The sequence below is a fragment of the Lissotriton vulgaris genome, chromosome 3_1 (genome assembly GCF_964263255.1).
Source record: "Lissotriton vulgaris chromosome 3_1, aLisVul1.2, whole genome shotgun sequence".
Lineage (NCBI taxonomy): Eukaryota > Metazoa > Chordata > Amphibia > Caudata > Salamandridae > Lissotriton > Lissotriton vulgaris.
This window is the reverse complement of record NC_141689.1, coordinates 1,409,021,522-1,409,044,026: the sequence shown is the minus strand read 5'-3', so window position 1 is coordinate 1,409,044,026 and position 22,505 is coordinate 1,409,021,522. Positions and strand designations below refer to the sequence as shown.

At 47.7% G+C, this 22,505-nt stretch overlaps 1 protein-coding gene across 4 annotated transcripts in view; it reads left to right on the top strand.

The window, feature by feature from the left end:
- Positions 1 to 22,505, top strand: part of WDFY3 (WD repeat and FYVE domain containing 3) — a 2,050,643-nt gene that overhangs the window by 1,868,914 nt on the left and 159,224 nt on the right. For all 4 annotated transcript variants that reach the window (XM_086961876.1, XM_086961875.1, XM_086961873.1 and 1 more), the window contains 2 exons: positions 15,230 to 15,409; positions 16,509 to 16,691. In XM_086961876.1, the coding sequence (XP_086818002.1) occupies positions 15,230 to 15,409; positions 16,509 to 16,691 (363 nt within the window). The remainder of the gene's footprint in view (positions 1 to 15,229; positions 15,410 to 16,508; positions 16,692 to 22,505) is intronic.

Here is a 22,505-nt window from a genome sequence, read left to right as displayed (position 1 = left end):
CAACACCCTGATAGGACCCAGATACGGTTTATGATTAGAGGGCAGTCAGGCAAGGCATTTAAAGTTGTGAATCTGTTAAAGTAGATACTTCATAGGCTGGCCTATTAGATATACTACTAGCCACACGTGTTGCATCCACAGAGCGCTTTCCAGGGTCAAGATCTTCCGATGGATCCCGACCGAAACCAGGAAGACGGTCACCCAGGCCCTCGTCACCAGCCGACTGGACTACGGAAACACCCTCTACGCCGGAACCACAGCCAAGCTACAGAAAAGACTCTAACGCATCCAGAACGCCTCCGCCCGACTCATCCTGGACATCCCCCGACGCAGCCACCACTCCGGCCACCTGAGGGACCTGCACTGGCTCCCAGTCAACAAGAGGATCACGTTCAGGCTCCTCACCCACGCACACAAGTCTCTCCACGACCTGGGCCCCAAGTACCTCAACGACCGCCTGACCTTCTACACGCCCACCCGCCAGCTACGGTCTACTAGCCTCGCCCTCGCCGCCGTACCACGCATCCGAAGAGCCACCGCCGGAGGCAGATCCTTCTCCTACCTGGCGGCCAAGACATGGAACTCCCTCCCCATCCACCTTCGGCTGACCCAGGACCATCTCGCCTTCAGGAGACAACTCAAGACCTGGCTGTTCGAGCAGTAGCGGACCCCTTCCCCCAAGCGCCTTGAGACCCTTCCGGGTGAGTAGTGCGCTATACAAGTGTTATGATTGATTGATTGATTAAATATTTTGGGTTTGTAAAACTAACCTAGGAGGAGGCCCCTCCAGCATGAGTGACAGATCGGATAACAAGTGACCATTCATGATCACATTGTTAAAGTTCACCACATTGCAGTCCTAATCTATAATTTTAGGATGACTGGCTAGCCATGGTACTCCCCTGACCATATTAATATGGTTAAACAACTGAGTGTTATTCTCCAAGCACCCATCAGTTCAACAGACTACCTTATTTCGAAGCTGGGAAAAAATGTTTGATGGAATTTTCTTTCAAGGGAGGGACCTTAGCACGAACAAGAACATATGGTGTGGCTGCAGTTGGTAAATTAAAACAATAAGGTGCAGGTAATGATTTTACATCACTGACTGGCCCCCTACTAACAGGACCAGCAGCAGAATTGCTGTTAAAAATGAACTAGTGGCCCGCCTTGGACCCATAGGTATATGGCTTGGTGACTTGCTAGAAGCAGAACTGCTCTATGTGTGAGCAGTAGTTAGGTCACATTCTCCATTAGTTACCCCCTGATGAACGCCAGAGTGTGTTAAGTAGTTGGAGACTTGAATAGCGGTGTTAGCCGACAACTGGGTGCCAGGCAAAGCGAAATCAGGTCTATCTTTAGGTTTCTGCACAGTCATGATCCCAAGAACATTACCATTGGTGAAGCACCTAAAATACTCGGTTAGCATTGTGATGGCGTTTTCAATTCTTGTGAGTCTTTGATTACACAACGCAAAAGTGTTTGCCACCAGAGATTCCAGTTTTACTGTCAATTTATCTAACAATACATCCAGACACTCATTTGAGACTGATGGTGCCCCTACACCACCTATTGAGGGTACTATGTGCTCCTTACTTGAACAACCTCCAGTCTTTCTCTTTATCTTTACAGTGGATGGGTGAGCAGTGGGACCATTGCATCCCGGCTGATACACAACAGCCAGAGTCATTAAAGCATGCGTATTATCAGCCAGTGGAGTACAGTTGTGAACTTTTCAGAAACTACCATATTGTCCACATTACAGCTGGAACTTTGGCCTGCACATTAACCCCAAGCACCACTTTTACGGCACTGATTTCCTCTGTAATAGCCCCAACAGCTGAAGTAAAGAATGTCATAATGCTTGAGCCATTACAGGGGCGTTTGACATCACCATAGATAGAAGTGGACTTGCACTTAGCCATTTCCTCGAGATCCAGGACACAGATCTAAGAGAAAAGACCCATTCCGGTCTCTCTTGATCGGGGCATATGGGCCCGCTGTTGGCCCGGGCATGCACCGGGTGCTTCATGTAGTGCGGGCTCCAGTTGTGCTTAAGTATCACCTATCCCCGCCTCCAAGAACATCAGCATTATGGGCTTTGTGGTCCTGGCTCCAGCAGGCAAGTGGCAAGCATGTGGCAACTGGTAGGCAAAAGTGCAACCCGCGCTGCGGTCTCCTGGCATGCTTAAGTATCTCCTCTTACCGTCTCCATGACCAGCGGGATTATGGACCTTGTGGTCTTGGCCCCAGCAGACAAGTAGCAACTGGCAGGCAAAATAGCGTCCTGCACTGCAGGCCCTAGGTGCTTACGTATCTTCTCTTCCTGCCTCCAAAACCATTGGGATTATGGGCTATGTGGTCCTGGCCCCAGCAGGTGGCAACTGGCAAGCAAAAGTGCATCTTACTTCAGAGCCAATGGGCACACTTAATCTATAAATAACCAATATATGTTTGCACCGCCCCAGCCCCACACTCTCCTGAGATCTCAGGGAAACATAGATGTGGACCACACACTGGAAGGGTAAATTATTCTACTGTGGCGTGGGACCAGAAAGGGGCCGGAGACTAGATCGGGGTAGGTAAGGCTTTATTTTTGTTAAAGTCTTTTTATATCTGGTTGTTAGTCTTTCTCTTTGGAAAGCCCCGGGATCCGTGATGGCGTAAGGGTTCTTTGCTTGTGCAGTCCTGAGTATCTGGGCTCTTCGGGAATCGCTATAGTAATTTCTTTTTGGACCTTGAACGTCTTCGGGGAGGATATGCCTTTTCGTCTCTGCCGTGCAAAAGAAAATAATGACATTCTGTCAAGAAGGGATCTTTATCGGTAAGTACCCACAGGGAAACCCGGGAAGTGAAGGGGACACCAGTGCTACAGTGCACACACACGCTTTGTCTGGCTGTAGTGAAATGACGTGCCGAAACGGTGTATAATATTTACACTAGCCGCGTGATGCGATAAGCAGTCTTTTTAAGTAGGAGACTGCTTGCGGTTACTTGGCCGAAGAACCCCGTCTCCCGACCCAACCCGCCAAATCCTGCTGTACCTGCTGCAGCCACACCCCTCCCTCAGGAGTGTGGCACAGCGCTGCGTGGATCCGTTGGCCTCCTGGCTTGCTGCTATCGTCTTCTTCTTCGTCTCCGTCTCCAAACGCGACTCTCTCTCTCCCCTCGCTCCATCTTCCCGCACTCCGATCTCCTAGGGTGACGTCACCTGCCAACACGTCCTCTTCCGTCTTTTTATTCAATGGGAAGAAGCCTTCATCCTCTGGGGGCGGAGTTAAGTTCTCCTGGGTCTGCCAGTTAAAGGAGCAGGCGTCCTCCTGCTCATCCGTCACAGTCCATGGGCTGCCCTCTCCCCTGCTCCATTCAGTCTGGTAAGGAGGCAGAGAAGGTGGGGACGTCAGATCAACCTCCCACCAATGGGTACGCATATGTTCTTTTCCTCCCGGCCCCGTCCTACATTCCTCCCCCCCTGGTTTCTGCCGATTGTGAAGAAGGGGGTGTCTTGATAGGAAATCAGCATTACTATTCTCAGGACCCTTTCGGTGTTTGATGGTAAAAGAAAATGGTTGTAGGAAAAGGAACCACCTGAGAACTCGGGATTATGGGCTTTTGGTCCTGTTCATTCATTGTAGAGGGGCATGGTCTGTGTATAACACGAAAGGTTTTCCTTCCACGTAGAACCTTAATTTTTCTACGGCCCACCTTATCGCGAGGCATTCCCTTTCTATTGTGGGGTATTTGCACTCCCTAGGGTGTAGTTTCCTGCTAATGAAGAGGATCAGGTGTTCCAATCTGTCCTCTCCTAGTTGGGACAACACCACCCCCAACCCTGTATTCGAAGCATCAGTGGCTATCAACAACGGCTTACTAAAGTTGGGAGGAATCAGCACCCGGCTTGTGGTGATGGCCGCTTTGAGGTTTTGAAAGGCTTGTTTAGCTTCTTCAGATGGGTTTAGAAGGATGGTGGTCTTAACCTCTTTTTTTAACAGGTCTGTGAGAGGTCCAGCTATAACAGCAAAATTATCAATAAATCTCCTGTAATAGCCTATAAGGCCTAGGAAGCCTCTTATCTCTCTTTGTTTTGGGAAAAGGAGTGTTCATAATGGCTTTTATTTTTTCCTCTTATGGGGCGATGACGCCTTCCCCCAACATGTACCCCAGGTATTTTACTTTGGGATAAGCTGCTCTAGATTTTTTAGCGTGTATGTGTAATCCGGCCTGTTGTAGGGCTCCCAAGATAGCAGCTATGTGGTTTAAGTGATCTGGCCAAGTGTTACTGAATATGACTATGTTGTCAAGATAGACAGAACAAAAGGTTGAAAAGGGGCGAAGGATGTTGTTTATTAACCGCTGAAATGTATGGGCGCCCCATGTAGACCAAAAGGAAGGACGTTAAATTCAAATAGGCCGTCCTCCGTAGCAAAGGCGGTATTACACCTATCTTCTTCCCTAAGGGGTACCTGCCAGTACCCCTTAGTGAGGTCTAACGTTGTTATAAACTTGGCTTCCCCTATTCGTTCTATTAAGTCGTCCACTCGGGGAATGGGGTAGGCATCGAACGATGAGATGTTGTTCAATGCTCGGAAGTCCCTACAGAATCTGGTCGTCCCATCCGGTTTAGGGATCATTACAATGGGCGAGGACCAGTTACTCCTAGATGGACGGATGACCCCAATTTGAGCATGTCTTGTACTTCCTTTTTGTTTCACATATTTTCCTGGTTCGGTTTCAATTTTGTGTTCAATCAATTGCGTTTGACCCGGCAGGGCCGAAAACATTTGAGAGAAGGGTTGTAGGGTGACCTTAAGTTCGGTTTTATAAGAATCAGGAAGATCCTCATTGACTGGTAGCTGTTCTAAGGTGCTCCGATCGGTCCCGGTCGGTAGACCGAATTGACCGGCCTTGGGTATAGGACCTAACCATTTTTTCAAGAGATTGATATGAAAGGTCTGCCTCCTTGAAGGAGAGATCTGTACTCTGTAGGTAGTTCGCCCAATGGTCTCTATAATGGGATAGGGGCCCAACCACTCACTCTGGAATTTGTTAGTTGAGGAGGGTAACAGAACTAAGACCCAATCCCCTTTTTCCAGGGTTCTCCATTTCTTTCCTTTGTCGTAGTATTTCTTTTGCCTATTCTGACTATTTTCTAAGTTCGGGTAGGCCAAATCTCTCAATTTGCCGAGCTTGGATTTCAGCTGTTGAGTATACTCTAGTAAGGTTTTCTGTTCGTGGTCTCGCTCTTGTTCCCAAGCATCTTTGATGATCTCTAAGAGGGAACGAGGTTGTCTGCCATAAAGTAATTCAAAGGCAGAACAACCAAGGCTGCTTTGTACTTGGGCCCTCAGTACATAAAGAGCTAGGGGGAGGACCTGATCTCAGTCCTTATGTACAACCGATAGCATTTTCTTTAGGGTGGATTTCAAGGTTCAATTGTACCTTTCTACCAACCCGTCCGTTTGCTGGTGGTACGCTGAGGTTTTTATGTGGCTCAGGTCTAGTAGTTTACAAACTTCCCTCATTAACCGAGAGACAAATGGGGTCCCCTGGTCAGTCAAAATTTCCTTTGGAAACCCCACCCTCGAGAACAACTCAAATTAGCTTCTCGGTTATGTTTTTAGTGTTAGGGACCCTCAAGGGGAAGGCTTCCGGGAATCTGGTAGTGTAATCCTCTATAACTAGGGCATATGAGTGTCCTTTTGAAGTGCAAGGAAGGGGCCCTATGAGGTCCATGCCGACCCTTTCGAAGGGAGTACCTTTTATAGGGAGAGGCTGTAATGGAACTGCAGGGGGCCTATACATATTTATTTTCTGGCATATGTCGCATTGTTTACAATACTCCTCTGCTTCTTGGTAGATCCCGGGCCAATAAAAGTGTTTTAACCATTGCTGGGTGGTTTTTTCCGCTCCTGAGTGACCGGCTGTTAGGTGGGTGTGGGCATAATAAAGTATTTGTTACCGGAACTCCTTTGGAACCAATAACTGTAGGGGTTCCATTGGCTTCCCTAACCTATAAAGCAGGTCATTCTTAATCACGAATTTAGGGTAGTTTTGGTTGGGAAGTGCTTGTTCCATATGCGCTGTTTCCCAAATGTTAAATAGGGATGCATCGTTGGTCTGTGCAAAGTGAAAACTACAATCCAAAAGCCATGGTTCAGTAGTCAAGAGGGCCGGGCAGGGACTCGGTTTCTCTGGTTTATGTTCTTAGTTCTCTTTGGAATAGAGCCAGAAAATCTGGGTTATCTACTCCTATTATGAGGTCTTCAGGAAGTGAGTCTACCGTTCCTACTCTCACTGAACAGGGGGTTCTCCCGTGGGGTGTAATGGTAATGTGTGCTAGTGGATAAGGTTTCACGTCCCCGTGTACACACCTAAAGTAGACTAATGAATTGGGGAGGACTTGCTGGGGACGCACTAATTTCTTCTGTATAACTGACTGTCTACACCCCGAGTACAATAAAGCTCTTATTTGTTGTTGGTTGACTGTTACCCTTACATAGAAAGAAGGCCCCATCTCCGCGGTGTACATCACAGCTTTAGATATATACCCCACCTCCATTGGTTCTTCGGGGGGCTTCCTCCTGGGACATAGGCGAGCGATATGGCCCCACTCGCCACACTCGAAGCATTGGGGACCCTTGAACGGAGGTTCCATCCTGGGTGGTTTAACTTTTTGCTGCTCTAACCTCATTTTAGCGTTCTTTTCTAGTTTTGGGGCAGAAAGTGGCTTTGTCGTTTTCTCTTGATCCCATGGCAGTGACCTGGGCTGAGCTTGTGAATAGTTGGTGGCCATCTCTACAGCTTGCTGGGCAGTAAGGCCCGAATGTTGTCTTAACCACCGTTGGGTACCGTCAGGTAACGCTTCCAAAAATTGCTCCAAATATATGCTTGTCATGATTTCTTCTTTGGTTCTAGACTCTGGTTTAAGCCACTTATCGGCAGCCATTTTCAACCTGAGATATAGCGTCTTGGGGTTCTCGCCTTGTATCCCTTTTTCCTTCCGGAACCTTACTCGATACGCCTCTGCGTCTAATCCTAGGTGATCGAGTATTACTTCTTTTATCTCTTTATATGGTCTGATAGGTGGCCTGGGCTTCCCCTGTTAACAAGGGGGCTAGAAAGAAGGGCCATTTCTCCTCAGGCCAGCCACAGGCTCTTGCGGCTCGTTCAAAGTTAGTCAAAAAGGCATCTGGGTCCTCCCCTGCATTATATTTCTGTAAGGATACTCCCGACGGGTGAACAGGAGGTCCTCTTCGGTCCCCACTCGGGAGAGAGATGGGGTTTTGGACTGCTTTGTTTAAACCCTCTATTTGAGCCGATATGGTGTTCTTGAATACCTCCCTATCTGCTTGTGCGGACGTCATTTGGCGCTCTACTGTCCATTCTAGCTTTTTTTGCCCCTTGATCAGATGCTGAATTAGTTGGTCCATCTTTGGTTGCGGAATGGTAGGGGTGGATCCCACTTCTGATACCACTTGTGGCGTGGGACCAGAAAGGGGCCGGAGACTAGATCGGGGTAGGTAAGGCTTTATTTTTGATTTAGTCTTTTTATATCTGGTTGTCAGTCTTTCTCTTTGGAAGGCCCCGGGATCCGTGATGGTGTAAGGGTTCTTTGCTTGTGCAGTCCTGAGTATCTGGGCTCTTCGGGGATCGCTATAGTAGTTTCGTTCAGGAACTTGAACGTCTTTGGGGACGATATGCCTTTTCGTCTCCGCCGTGCAAAAGAAAATAATGACAGTCTGTCAAGAAGGAATCTTTATCGGTAAGTACCCACAGGGAAACCCGGGAAGTGAAGGGGACACCAGTGCTACAGTGCAACACACTTGCTTTGTCTGGCTGTAGTGAAATGACGAGCCGAAATGGTGAGTATTATTTACACTAGCACCGTGATACGGTAAGCAGTCTTTTTAAGTAGGACACTGCTCGCGGTTACTTGGCCGAAGAACCCCGTCTCCCGACCCAACCCGCCAAAGGCTGCCGTACTTGCTGCAGCCACACCCCTCCCTCGGGAGTGTGGCACAGCGCTGCATGGATCCATTGGCCTCCTGGCTTGCTGCTATCGTCGTCTTCTTCGTCTCGTCTGCAAACGCGACTCCCTCTCTCCGCTCGCTCCAACTTCCCGCACTCCGATCTCCTAGGGTGACGTCACCTGCCAACACGTCCTCTTCCATCTTTTTATTTAATAGGAAGAAGCCTTCATCCTCTGGGGGCAGAGTTACGTTCTCCTGGGTCTGCCAGTTAAAGGAGCAGGCGTCCACCTGCTCGTCCGTCACAATCCATGGGCTGCCTTCTCCCATGCTCCATTCAGTCTTGTAAGGAGGGGACGTCAGATCAACCTGCCACCAATGGGTATGCATATGTTCATTTCCTCCCGGCCCCATCCCCGTGTTACATCTACCAAGGAGACTCCAGCGGATTATCATTTTGTACTTTTAAATGAATAGTCCTAGCCAGCAATTTGAGGGAAGGGAGGCTGCCTAGCTTACACCAATAGACTAATTAAGTACTACAGAAATACAAAATTTACAGTTTTATACTGTCCACATAGTCCTGAGTTTGATATTTCATCAGATGAACAATGAACTGTAAACTATTATGCCATAAATCTGAAAGAAGCAGGTTAGTATTAGATTCCTTACCTTAGAATATCCCCAGGCGTCAGACTGGATCCGGAAATTTTTGCGTAGCAGTACCCTTGCGCGTCGGTAGGCGACGTCTGTGGCTCCGAGTCCGTCATGGGCACCGTGATGACGTCATCGGAGTACTTAGACGCCGCCTCCTCGTGCTGACGTCAGTTCTTCTTTTTTCCGCGCCAGCAGTGCAGATCTGGAAAAAGTGGTACCTTAGTCACTGTTTGACTAACTTTTTTGAGATCTTTTTAATCATTTCTCGAGTCTTCGACTCCGGTGCCGATAGGGATGCCAGGTTTTAAGCCTTGTGGGGACTGCGACCGACTGATGTCGGTCACCGACCCTCACATGACGACAAGACCTGCTCCGACAGTCTTAACCTCGAAGGCTAGGCGGGAGCGGTCCCGCAAGCGGCTCGAGCTCCGGCAGTCGGCCCCGCGCCGTGAGAGGTCCCGGGTCGAGGGACCGGTCGTGGGGGCGGAGCCATCATAGCTCCGGGAGTCGACATCACTCCTGCGGGTCGAAGTCGTCGTCAGGTAAGCACAAGAAGTCGAAGAGACGTCATCGCTCTTCCGACTCCCCCCGACGCTCGCGCGATGAGGCCGGGGGTTCGGGTGACACCGCCCACGCGGCTCCGTCGGAGTCGCGGGCGTCGCGACCTGCCCCATACCATCCGGTCCCAGCAAGCGACGCCGGAGGAGATCAAGCGTTTCCTCATGGCCATGAGGTCCCTCTCTCCTCCGACGGGCTCCGCTGCGCCTTCGGGCCCAGCGGACCCGTCTGGGGGCCCTAGCGGGTCGGGTGCTTCGGCCCGACGCTGCCGGCGCCGCAGGGCCCCACTGGATCCACTTCTGGATCCGGATCGTCGCCGGTCGACCTGACGACCTCACCGGCGCCGGTTCCACAGGTGTCACCTCAGGCGCCGTCCTCGGGCGGAGCCGTCCCCAATACCTCCCTCGACCCGGTTCCGGCTTCGGAGCGGCGCCGCTGGGCGCGCTCTCGACGCCGCTTGGGGAGTTCTACTTCAATGAACCGGCCCCATCCTTTGACAACCCTGATTATCATGAGATGGGTGATGAGGAGTATTGGGAGGGGTCTGAGGACCCTCTGACATGTGAGTGTCAGTCCCAGGAGGACTGGACAGGTGGACTTGGGGATGCCAGTGGTCTGGACACTTCGCCAGACACTGGTTTTGTCTCCCCCCCCCCCCCCCCCCCCCCCCTATCGTGGCTACGGAGGAGGGGGCAACCTTCAGTGTGGTGTTGACGTGGGCAGCCAAGGGCTTGGGCCTTGAGCTCCCCGTCGCAACCGTGAGGACTATCCTCCTCACTGAGGTCCTTAAACCGCAGTCAAGCTCAACAGAGCCTCTGTTGCCGTTTAATGAGGCCTTGACTGACGTTCTTTTGGGCACTTGGTCCAGGCCCGCTACAGGCCAGCCTGTAGATAGGAACGTGGCCATACGCCACTGCCCGGCCCCGGGGACCCTTGTTTCCTGTCCACCCACCCCACCCTCGAGAGCCTGGTCATCCAGGCCTCTAATTCCCAGACCGCATTCCCGTCGGCTCCGCATGATCGGGAACCCAAGAGGTATGAGAATTATTGAAAGAAAATATTCTCCTCCCGTAGTTTGGGACTGCGGTCTTCCAACAGCGCATGCCTCTTGGGCTGTTACACCCACTCCCTGTTGGACACGGTCGCGGACGTGCTGCCACAATGCCCGGCAGAGGTCAAGGCTAAACTCGCCCAAGCCCTTGTGGAGGGTCGAGATGCGGCACGTTTCTCCATCCGGTGTGGGCTGGATACCACCGACTCACTGGGCAGAGCGATGGCAACGACGGTGGCGATTCGTCGCCACGCCTGGTTGAGGTCTGCCAACTTTTCAACGGATGTCCAGAATACTCTCATGGACATGCCGTTTGATGGCCGTCGCCTCTTTGGCGACAAGGCAGACCATGCGCTTGAGCGCTTTAAGGACTCCAGGGCTACGGCCAAGTCCTTGGGCCTCTCGGCCCCGCGCCAACAAACTGGTGCCTTTCGCTCCTTTCGTGGCCAAAGAAGGTACCCAAGAAGGGCAAAGGGGGCCTACGCCCTATCTTGGACCTATGGAACATCAACGGCTTCCTCCGGATGGAGAAGTTCAAGATACTGACACTGGCTCAGGTCTTAGCTGGCCTGGACCCAGGAGACTGGATGGTAGCGGTGGACTTGCAGTACGCTTATTTCCACATCCCCATCTTGCCGGCCCACCGGCGCTACCTGCGGTTCACGGTAGGCCACAAGCACTTTCAGTTTACCGTGCTCCCCTTCGGCCTTACCAGCGCCCCACGGGTGTTCACGAAAGTGATGGCAGTGGTCGCAGCTCATCTGAGCAGGTTAGGGATTTCAGTCTTCCCCTACCTCGACGACTGGTTGTTGAAGGGGGCTCGACAGTCGTCAACCACCTCCAGACGACGGCAGACCTCCTGCACCAGCTGGGGTTCTCCATCTTTGTGCCGAAGTCACATCTGTGCCCCTCCCAGAAGCTCCTTTTCATCGGAGCGGTTCTCGACTCGGCGCAGTTTTGGGTTTACCCACCCAAACAGCGGGTTCGGGATATACAGGCTCTGATTCCGATCTTTGAGCCTTTATCCCGAGTCTCGGTCAGGTTGACGCTGCGGCTTCTGGGGCTGATGGCTTCCTGCATCCTTCTGGTGCATCACGCCCGTTGGCGGATACGGGCCCAGCATCAGGGCAACCTGTCCGACCATGTCCTGATCTCGGAGGGCACTGCGAGACAGCTGCAGTGGTGGCTCACGGACCGCGATTGGGTCAGCGGCAGATCCCTCTCCCTTCCCCATCTGGAGCACGTAGTTGTGACTGACGCTTCCCTCCAGGGCTGGGGAGGCCACATGGGAGAGGCGGAGATCAGTGGCCTCTGGTCTCCGGCGGAGTCCCGGCTCCATATCAACCTTTTGGAGCTGCAGGCGATTCGTCTAGCACTGAAGGCATTCCTCCCCTCTGTCCGGGGGAGTGTAGTGCAAGTGTTCATGGACAACACCACCGCCATGTGCTACTGCAACAAACAGGGCGGGTGGGGTCGTGGACCCTCTGCCAGGAGGCTCTGCGCCTCTAGCAGTGGCTGGAACATCAGGGTGTGACCCTGGTGGTTCAACATTAGGCAGGTTCTCTGAACGCCAGGGCGGACAAACTCAGCCGCTGGTGCATGATGGATCACGAATGGCGTCTGAACTCTGACGTGGCGCAATGCCTCTTTCAGCAGTGGGGAGAGCCTTGGTTAGACCTATTCGCCACCGAAGAGAACGCGCAATGTCATCAGTTCTGCGCGTTGGAATTTCCAAGGCGGCACTCGCTCGGAGACGCTTTTCGTCGCGAGTGGAGTTGCGGTCTGTTGTACGCCTTTCTGCCTATACCACTTCTGCCCAGAGTGCTGAAGAAGATCAAACGCGACCAGGCCCAAGTCATCCTTGTGGCTCCGGACTGGGTACGAAGGTACTGGTATCCTGAGCTACTCAGTATGTCAGTTAATCCCCCGGATCATCTGCCTCTTCAGGAGGGCCTTCTGTCGCAGCAGCAGGGGACGGTCCTCCACCCGAACCTGTCCAGTCTCCACCTCCATGCTTGGAGATTGAGCGGCGACAGTTGAGGCCATTTGACTTGCCTCTTGAAGTTTGTGATATCATTCTGGCAGCCAGGCGTCCCTCCACTAAGTCGGTATACGCCTGCAGGTGGAACAGATTTGTGGCATGGTGCACAGCAAAGGATGTGGATCCTCTCTCTGCCCCTCTTTCTGAGGTTCTTCTCTTCCTTCTTTCTCTTGTCCGGCAGGCCTCCGCTCTGGGCACTATCAAGGGCTACCTTTCTGCCCTTTCGGCCTTTCTGAGGCTGCCTGATCAACCATCTTTGTTCAAATCCCCTATTGTAAATCGCTTTCTGAAAGGCATCACCCACACGTTTCCACCTGTTCCCTTCGTGATGCCTCAGTGGGACTTGAACCTGGTTCTTACTTATCTGATGTGCGCTCCCTTTGAGCCACTTCACAACTGTCCTGTCCGCCTTCTTACTTTGAAGACTGCTTTCCTGGTTGCCATCACCTCTGCCAGGAGAGTGAGTGAGCTCCAGGCTCTTTCCTCTAAACCTCCTTTCGTTTCTGTCCATCCAGACAAGGTTGTGTTGCGGCCAAGACCCTCTTTCCTGCCCAAGGTTGTCACGGCCTTCCACATCGGGCAGTCTATCACCTTGCCCACCTTCTTTTTGCCTCCGCATCCCTCAAAGAGGAAGAGCGGCTCCACCGTCTGGACCCAAAACGTGCGCTCTCATTCCGTTTGGAAGCACACGCCAGTTCCGGGTGGATGACCAACTCTTTGTTGGTTACGTGGGCTCTAAGAAGGGACGGGCGGTACACAAGCGGGCCATCTCTCGTGGGTCATTTTGTTATCAAGGCTTGGTACTCCTTGGCAAGGAAGGAGCCTCCTGTTGGGCTGAGGGCTCATTCCACTTGTGCCACGGCGGCTACCACTGCCCTGGGTCGGGGAGTCCCCTTGCAGGACATTTGTCAGGAAGCTACGTGGGCTTCGCTGCACACGTTCCCAAGACACTACTGCCTGGACAGCCAAGTCTGGAGGGATGGCTTCTTTGGCCGTTCCGTCTCCAGGACTTTCTGGTGTGATTATTGGTTCGCAGACCCACCACCGGGGTTTGTATTGCTGGGTTATCTATTCTAAGGTAAGGAATCTAATACTAACCTGTTTCTTTCAGATGAACAAGTTACTTACCTTCGGTAACGATATATCTATAAGAAACAGTAGTTGGTATTAGATTCCTTACCGCCCCACCCATCCTCCCTGTTCTGCGAACCGATATCCAGGGTTAAGGTCATCCACTTTCAGTGCCGTAGTTTTAATGGCACCAGTGTTGGTTTTTGACATGGCTCCGCGTTTTTGGCGTGGAAAAGCTGTGTCTAAGAACTGACGTCAGCACGCGGGCGCGGCGTCTAAGTACTCCGACAACATCGTCACGACGACGGACACGGAGCCGCAGACGACGCCTACCGACGCGCAAGGGTACTGCTACGCAAAAATTTCCGGATCCAGTCTGACGCCTGGGGATATTCTAAGGTAAGGAATCTAATACTAACTACTGTTTCTTACAGATATATCGTTACTGAAGGTAAGTTACTTGTTCTTCAGGGGTCTGCGCTAATTTTTCATAATTGAATAGGCCGACTAAATTGGTGTATGGCTGTACCAAATATGTGCAGGTTTTCCTAGGGAATTCAGTCAGCCCAATCAATTATATAATATAAGCTTGTGTATTCAGAACTACATTTTGTATCCGCATTCTAAGATTTGTGTGTCAGTTTTAGAAATGCAGCACAATAATCAGAAAATGTGTCAAAAATGAAAATATAAATCAATAAAAATGTTTTTATTAAAAAAAAAAAATACTTCATACTCCCCTGCACTTGGATAGCGATATGTAGTTTAAACAAATAAATGCACCTTAATGCAAAATAACCCCTGCGCAGAGATGTGCAAAATTCACTGCAGTACATTTGTTAAATTAATACAGAAGCCAATCAAAAGCATGAATATTTACAACATCTGATGTTACATCCTATTTAATCTGCAATCCGGCAACTGATAAACAAATTTTAAATAAAAAAGAAATACTAAATAAGTATCTTTTCTGACGGCATATATGCTTGGTCAATTTTGAGGCTGGAGTCTGTATGGTTAGAAGTTCTCAGTATATATTAACCAGCAGTCCGTTCAATAAAAAACCTATCCACAGGAGCTTTACTTACTCGCCAGGAAAAAAGGTGTGATAGTCTGACATATTAGATTTACCAAGCAGTCATTCAACTGAATGGCTACCTTATTTGAAGTGGCAGCAGTTTGTCCCTTATTTACATTTTTAGATTACTTTATTTATATTTATACAGATGTAATCGATCAGCAATTCATTAAAATAGTTGTAAAACAGGCTTGATCTATCCTCTACATGTCTTTGGAGAATTGCCTTTATTACTCCTCTAGTTTCAGCGCCCTCTGAAAAGTACTTTCCTTCTAATTGCTCCTCAAGAGTATTTGCAGTATATCATATTACTAGCCAAAGGAACTCAATTTTTTGTTTTTACTGAAAAGGCAATCTATTAATGATGCAGAAATGATATTATATATGAGAAGAATATCTGTTTACAATAACTGCGAAGTGGCTACTTCAGAAGCCCAAATGTAACATGAGAAAGAATTGTTGCTTGAGATAGTATAACACTTTGCCTCATGCTACAGACATCGACCCACACATTGTGATGTGGCTAACTGATTTAAAAGTACTTTCATCACTGTCTCATACACCTTAAACCTCTTACTTTACTGCACTTGACAGTCAACAGGCTTGGGTCCAAAAAATGTGTTATGACAGGTTTGTGGGTAGAGTTTTGACTTTTTCGGAGTGTTTTAATTACAATGTAAATATTTCTCTTAGATTTAAAATGTTGCTCAATTTTCCAGCAGGATGGAACCATAAGTCTCCTGTCACAATGAGGATATGTTTTTGTCAAAGTATCTCTACATGTATTTTGTGTTTTCTTACCACAGGCACTGCTAGGTCATACTGACACAGTGACATGTGTAACAACATCACTCGCCTATCACATCGTGGTCAGCGGGTCACGGGACCGCACTTGCATCATTTGGGATTTAAATAAGTTAGCGTTTGTAACACAACTCCGAGGTCACCGAGCTCCAGTGTCAGCCCTCTGTATCAATGAATTAACGGTAAGAACATCCCAGTCCCACAGTGGAATACAATGAAGATCCACCACTGTTTGTTTATTTCTTTAGGTTACATTTAAGCTCTGCGCTCTGTCTCCATCTTTGAGTTTGTTAAATAATAAAGTTCACCTGGTTTGTTACATAATATGGTTCATCTGACTATGTTTTCTTGACATTTGTAATACTTTACAAATGGACTAGTACTGTACATTTTTCGTGCAGTCTGGCATAGCCAAACTGGCATTTAAATAAGCTCTCCCAAACAGAGGCCCTCTTCAATCACAGTTTATAGTTGCATTTGAAGCACACATATTAGTCTAAAGGAGTCTGGTATCCGAGGGCAGTACGACAGGTTGTAAGGAAGAAGTAGAATAAATTAGACAAGACAATGTAGAGCTAGGGCCATTCAGACTTCTAGAGTATTTCAGATCCATCTGGTCCTTATTCTTCTTACATTTATGATAACTCCTAAATTCTGCAAGCAAGTTTGGTGGTTACAATCCACTTCCATTTGGGGTACCCCTTACAAGATGTCCCTGAGACTTTGTTTCCGTACCTTATTTTCCAAGCTTCTCCTCCATGTGAATCTCCTTCCTTCACTTCTTCAAGCAGCACCAACTATATTCAAGGAGGGAAGGACCTAGTAGCCTGTGCCGGTAGCTCCCTAGGGGGGTAGGACATCTATCCACAGCTATCATCATCTGTGGATCTAGATCCAGGGTCGAGTTTAGTGAAATTGTTGCTATGATGCCATTTTTCAACTTGTCTGTTGCTTTAATTCTTCTATTCCATTTTAAAAAAATGATATAAGTGGTGTGGTTGATCTGAGATTAGAACAAAATTTCTAAGATGATCTATTGAGCTTTGAGATGCATGATATTGTTCCCAAACGTGTCCTTTAAAAGGGATACTGTCTCTACTTCTAAAAGGCTTTAATGTGTCGCAGTCTGTATTTCCAAAATGTATCATGTACATTGTGTAGCTTTTTCCCTCAACCATAATCATGACATTTCGGAAAGTTGTAGTGACACTTAATGTACTTTCTATGACTGCACAATTAAACGTGCTTTTGGATTTATTCTGGTTTTCTTTAATGCCGTAGGGGGATATTGTGTCGTGCGCTGGCACTTACATCCATGTGTGGAGCATCAATGGGAACCCAGTTGTGAGCGTGAATACCTTCACCGGAAGGAGCCAACAAATCTTGTGCTGCTGCATGTCAGAGATGAACGAATGGGATACCCAGAACGTCATTGTAACAGGGCATTCAGATGGGGTAGTCAGAGTAAGTACGATATGAATGGGGGAAGTTGGTGTTGGTTGGCTTACCTGAATGTATCTTCTAAAACACAAGTGCTATACATATATATTTTGTTTTCAGAAACCTATCTGACACATTCTCTTTGACCTGAACACCAGATTATGTTCTGTGGTGTGTAGAATAAATACATTGTAAATGGTAGATCCCCAGAACCGGCTATATGTGTTTACCAACAATCAACATTAATTAAGTCTTGCAGAAAAGCAAAAAGAGCATCAGAGGCATGCTGGTGCATTTCCAGGCAAATATTGGGGTTTGAGCAACCAGTATGGTTTTCATTGTAGAAGATGCTTTTTTGTGAAATGTCATTTGACATAAAAACAGGAGGCTAATGACTTCTGCAAAACGTAATACTTAAGAGATAACATCTCAACATTACACACACACAGTTAATAAATACAGCTCCCCAGCATTGAATAATATAGACTGAAAAAACACTTGAGTGACGCAGGACTTTGCTGCTGTATCTTGACTAACTTTCCCTTCCATTGAAGCTTGGTCAAATAGAACACAGTGAAACCTCTGTTAGGCTGGAGGACAGGGCTGGATGATTTTGGATATCCGCAGCCTTTTCTTCATTGAATACTGCTCTGCCAGAATCTGAAGTAATTATATATTTTGTGATTTTATATTCAGAACTGCATGTAAATCATAGCCACTTTTGCCATCACGTTTACAGTATTATGCATCAAAAATATTTTGGATTTATTTTTAGAAAACATTTCTTGGATGGAGAACAACTTTAAATCCACTTTTATTTGATCACTATGCTTTCCTTCTCTGTATTAAAGCCAAGAAAGTCACATCACAGTTCCAAAACCCCGCCACCATACTCTCAAAGTTAAAGGCTGATGTTTTTGGGCTAATTGCCCACCACTGTTGGAGTAGCAAATGTATGAATCCACTGAAGCATGAAACAATATGGAGAAATTGGTAGTGTATCAACTTAAAACAGAAGTCTCTGGACAGCTCTTGTGACAACATGCTTTAGTTACTTGCATTCTAGAAAGGATATACTAAATTCTCGTTTTATTGTGACCTAATTTTTAGCCATCATTTGAAAAGTATTGCCAGAATATTTTTATATAACTGAGAAACTCTTTTCGTTGGCTTAAGCCAGAAGCCTCAAAGCTGCTCCTATGGTAAATTTGGGAACCTAGCATATGTTAGGATGTTATCCCTGCTGAACCCTCTTTACTGTGCAGAAGTTAGTGATCCTCTGAAGGGCCTCCCTCACTCCTTAAGTTGCCATTAGTATCTAGGGAACTGTTAAAAAAATATATTTTACCATCAATACCTGCTGAGTGTCAGAACCTCAAATGGCCTGGAGAGCTGCATTGAGTTAATAATTTGTAGGTTGACATACTTTTACATACATTCAAACTCGTGTTCATTTTTCATATTACTCGGTGTGTCCTCATTTTCATTAAATGGGCATACTAAAATAAATTGCATTGGCCCCACTTGATACAGTGAGTTAGACTATAACTGACTTTTTCACATTGAGTCTGCTGTCCCAGAAATGCCACCTACTCTCAGCCAGCTACTATTAGTGGTGTGTAGAAAACTGTTGAGGGTTCATGGAGTGTTTCAAGGCAATAGACTAGGAAATAGATACCCAGGGTTTGGGGTTCACCCTTTATATAGGGGACCGAAACGAGGTACACTGTGTAAATCGTCCAGGCAAACCCCAGCTGGTGTTTACAGAGGCACAAATGATCACCCAAACGCTCTTTTTATGGTAGTTTGGAGTGGCAGTTAGGCTTATAGGAGGGTAGAGCTAAGCATTTGTTGATTCATACAGAGGCAATAAATGAGACACACACTCACGAATAATTCCAAGACTAATTTAGAAAAATAAGTTGTATTTTTATGTACAAGAACTTGGTTATCAAGTAAGTATTTTTTAGGTCGAGGCAGCGCATGCGCTGCTCTGCGAGGCCTGCTGTATTTGAGTATGAAGTTAAAGCCCCGCCCACTCTCCGGCGATATTTTTCATTGGCTTGTGTCATTGTTCTTCGTAAATGCTGGCTTCTGATTCGTTAATAGGCTTGTCAGTCCCTCCTTAGTATCACCTTTTCTTCATTTGTAACCTCCCAGGATGACTGGCCCATTTACTTCTGTTGTTACACAGTATGTCTTATTTAGTCTGATAGCTCTATTTTCTTGAACGAGTTTCTCCTATTACAGTCAGGACATGCTTTCCTGCAGCATTCAGTGCGCCATACGCACTTTCACTTTCCAAACAGCCCGGTACAATGGCGCTGCTTCTTTGAAATGAAATGGGTCTCGCATTTACAAGAGTTTGAGCTCTTGGCACTGTAAATGAAAATGCCTTTTATTTATGTGTTAATTATCAAAACCGATAAATAAAAGGCATTGTCATTTACGATGCCAATAGCATAAACTCTTGCAAATATTAGACCTATTGCATTGCAAATGCTTGTTAAAATATGGATTTTAGCAGGTAAGTAAAATGTTCAGTTAACTGCATCTTTACGCACAGTGCTTTATTGAGGGAGAAAAGGCATGTATAACATACAGTTATTTACATTCGGTTTCTCTGAGTCTCCGTCAAGACATAGGGTCATAGTGGGGGGGGGGGTGCGGGGGGGGGGGAGGGGGGGGAGGGGGCGCCAAGGCCCAAAGTACCACCAGCAGTTACTCTGATTTGCAGAGGTGCAGGTTGGGTTGGTAGTTGTGTGCGCTAAAGAAGGGTGGCCAACTGGAAACGGGCTGCAGAGGGGGACTTGGGAAGAAGTCTGGAATCTCCCAATGGGGGCTTGGGTCACAAGGGTCAGGGTGACAAGTCAGCACAGTCGATTCATCAGTACCTGGGCTGGGGTGCTCGCGTGCATAGCAAAAAGGTCAGCTGAGCTCTGTGCGTCCTGGAGCCTTGCGGTTGTCGGTCTCGCCAGTTGAGGTTGAAAACTAAGGACTGCTGAGCCACTCTGAAAGTGTTTCTCTTCGGTGCTTACGTCCCTCGACAGCTTCTTTGTTTCTGAGTCATAGTAAACTTTATTTCGGTTTTACATCTGGTAAACCATAAAAGTCACAATAAAAAAATACACAATCCTTAAATACAAACATTAAAAGGCATACATCTCATATCTTCAAGACATAAAAAAATACTACCAGTGCAATTACTAAAAATTTGTATGTCGAAGTTTCACAAAATAGACACATAATAACATACTTAAAACCAAAGATATCACTTCCCCCACAGTTGTCTATTATTCTAGGCAGGCCCTGGTTCTCATCAATGATTTCAAGTACCCTACGATAAAAATATTTACACTCCGGTTTCAACAACTGTAGGTATGGAAGGGCTGGACGCACCTGACCTAAGTTAAGCCTCTTCAAAAGGGGGAGTAAAAAGTGTCTCTGTGGCACATCATAATGTTTACAGAAGAACATCAAGTGAAGCAGATCCTGTGGAGACAGTTTGTCGCAGTCACAGGGTGCTAACACTTGACCTCTTCTGGACCCCTTCGGCACTGCAATTAAGAAATCAAAATAGTCAAGTCCGAACCTAGTCAACAGAAAACGCTCATAGGTGGACAAGGTCCCCAAAAGATAATGCTCTGTTAGTGGCTCAGTTGTTAGGGTCATATATTTGCGAACGCTAGGTTTACACAGTTCCTGATCATCCCTTTCCAGCTTCCTTCTAGAGAGGAAAGCCTCTTTAACAAAGTCAACATCTTTTTTGTGATGGCTGAAGGTTTTAAAAAGAGGTCAGGACGACCCAGCTCTACAAAGCAACCTTTAATGTACCACAGCCAGGGGATTTTGGACATATGATCCAGGGACATACAATCTGTCATAATTTGCTGGGTTCATTTTAATTCTGTATTGAGCCAACATTTGAGCCAGAAAACTAAGGGGCACAAAGCAAAAATATTGCATAAAAAGGGGATCCCTAATTCGTCGTGAGCTATCAAATTTGATAAGCCTTATAGGCATTCCCAGCAGGCGTTTTAAAAAATTCTTTTCTACCACTTGCAGTGAGTCTGCCGCGGTGTACCCCCACACTTCGCTGCCATAACTTACAGATGATACACCCTTCGCTTGATAGATTTTCAGCATCGCTGCAACAGGGCGCTTGCCCATCTTAGCAGCAAAGCTGACAATTGCGGCAACCGTTCTGGCAAATTCCCCCTTTTTGCTTTGGATGAGAGGCCCCCATTTCAGACGCTCATCCAACACTACCCCCAAATATGAGAAAACAGGCGTTGTGGGAATCTTCTCGGGCCTACTGAGAAACAGAATGTTTTCTTTTGTCGTGGCCCCACCTGCATAATATATGATTTAGCATTGTTGATCTTAAGATCACGGGACCCCATAAAATTCAGAAAGGCATCCAATAAACATTGCAACCCTCTGGCAGTCTTGCTATCAGGACAGCGTCATCTGCATATAGGAGGACAGGGAGACCCCCGACGACCTACGTGCGGAAAGTCAGCCCCTGTTGTTACCAGGGCTTTCTCCAGGTCATTTATATATATATTGAACAAGAAGGGTGCCAGGATGCAGCCCTGCCTCACCCCTCTCTCAATATCAAATTCCCTGGAGACCCGGAGATCCTGTGAATATCAAATGTTTGCCTTAGTTTCTCTATGCAGGTCCATGAGAAAGTCCACAATAGGGGCCTCATCCCCCATGGTCCTCATGGGCTGCCACAACTTGACCCGGTTGACACTGTCAAACGCGGACGATAAGTCCAATGAAGGCCATGTAGATTGTACCCGGACGGGCCACTGTGTACTTACCAAGGATCAGGTACAAATTTAGACATTGGGCCTCGGTAGACTTCCCTGCCCTGAATCCTTATTGGGTATCGGAAATGATGTTACCATCCTCTGCCCATGAAGATAACCTCAGCAGTAAGGCCCCTCCCATAACCTTTACCACTGAGTTCATGAGGGAGATAGGCCGGTAGCGATGTGTGTTATTACGGTCCCCCTTTTTAAATACTGGGAGGACGGTAGAAATTGCCCAAGCAGCAGGGCAACTGACCCTGGCTGCTACATTCAGTACAGCAGTCTGGATCGGGCCCAGAATAAGGGATCCAATCTAAAAATGTGTGGCGGAAGTCCGTCTGGATCCGGAGCCTTATTGCTCGACAATCCAGCAATTCCTGACTCTATCTCTTCCCTCTCAAAAACCATGGGATTAGTAGTTGGTGAATAAGATGGTGGATCAAGGTTGCCCATCTGGTCCTTAAAGATAAGTTGGAAATGAACTACCCATTCCTCTTCTGTTATGTGAGAGCCAAGAGTATTACTTTGATCTTCAAAGGACAGTGGTCTGTTTACAATGCCCCAAAACCTTGAGCCATTCCTCAGCGTGCTTGCCTCCACCAACTCCTTCCATGTTTCTTCCTTGATTACGCTTTTACGCATAGCTAGGGCCAGTTTATATTCTTTCCGGCAGGCCTGAATGTGTGTAGGGTTCCTCAGCACGTTTTCAAAGCCTCCCTTAACTTACGTGCTGCTTGCGAACAGGAGGAATCGAATCATCTAGGGTTAGAATTAAGGACCCTACAGTCTTGACCCCTCATAAGTTCTCCCGATTTACATGAAATGGCGCTAAAGGCACTAATAACATTCCCAGGCAGACTCTCCGGGTGAGCACAGAGGGCAAGTTTAGCTGCTCTTGTGTCCCTTACCTCCCTGTAGAAAGTATCCTGATCAATCTGGGACCATTTTAGACGGCGCCCGCCATCTATAGGTCTCATTTTACCCATTTCTACTACCCTAGGCTTACAAGAAAGTAGCA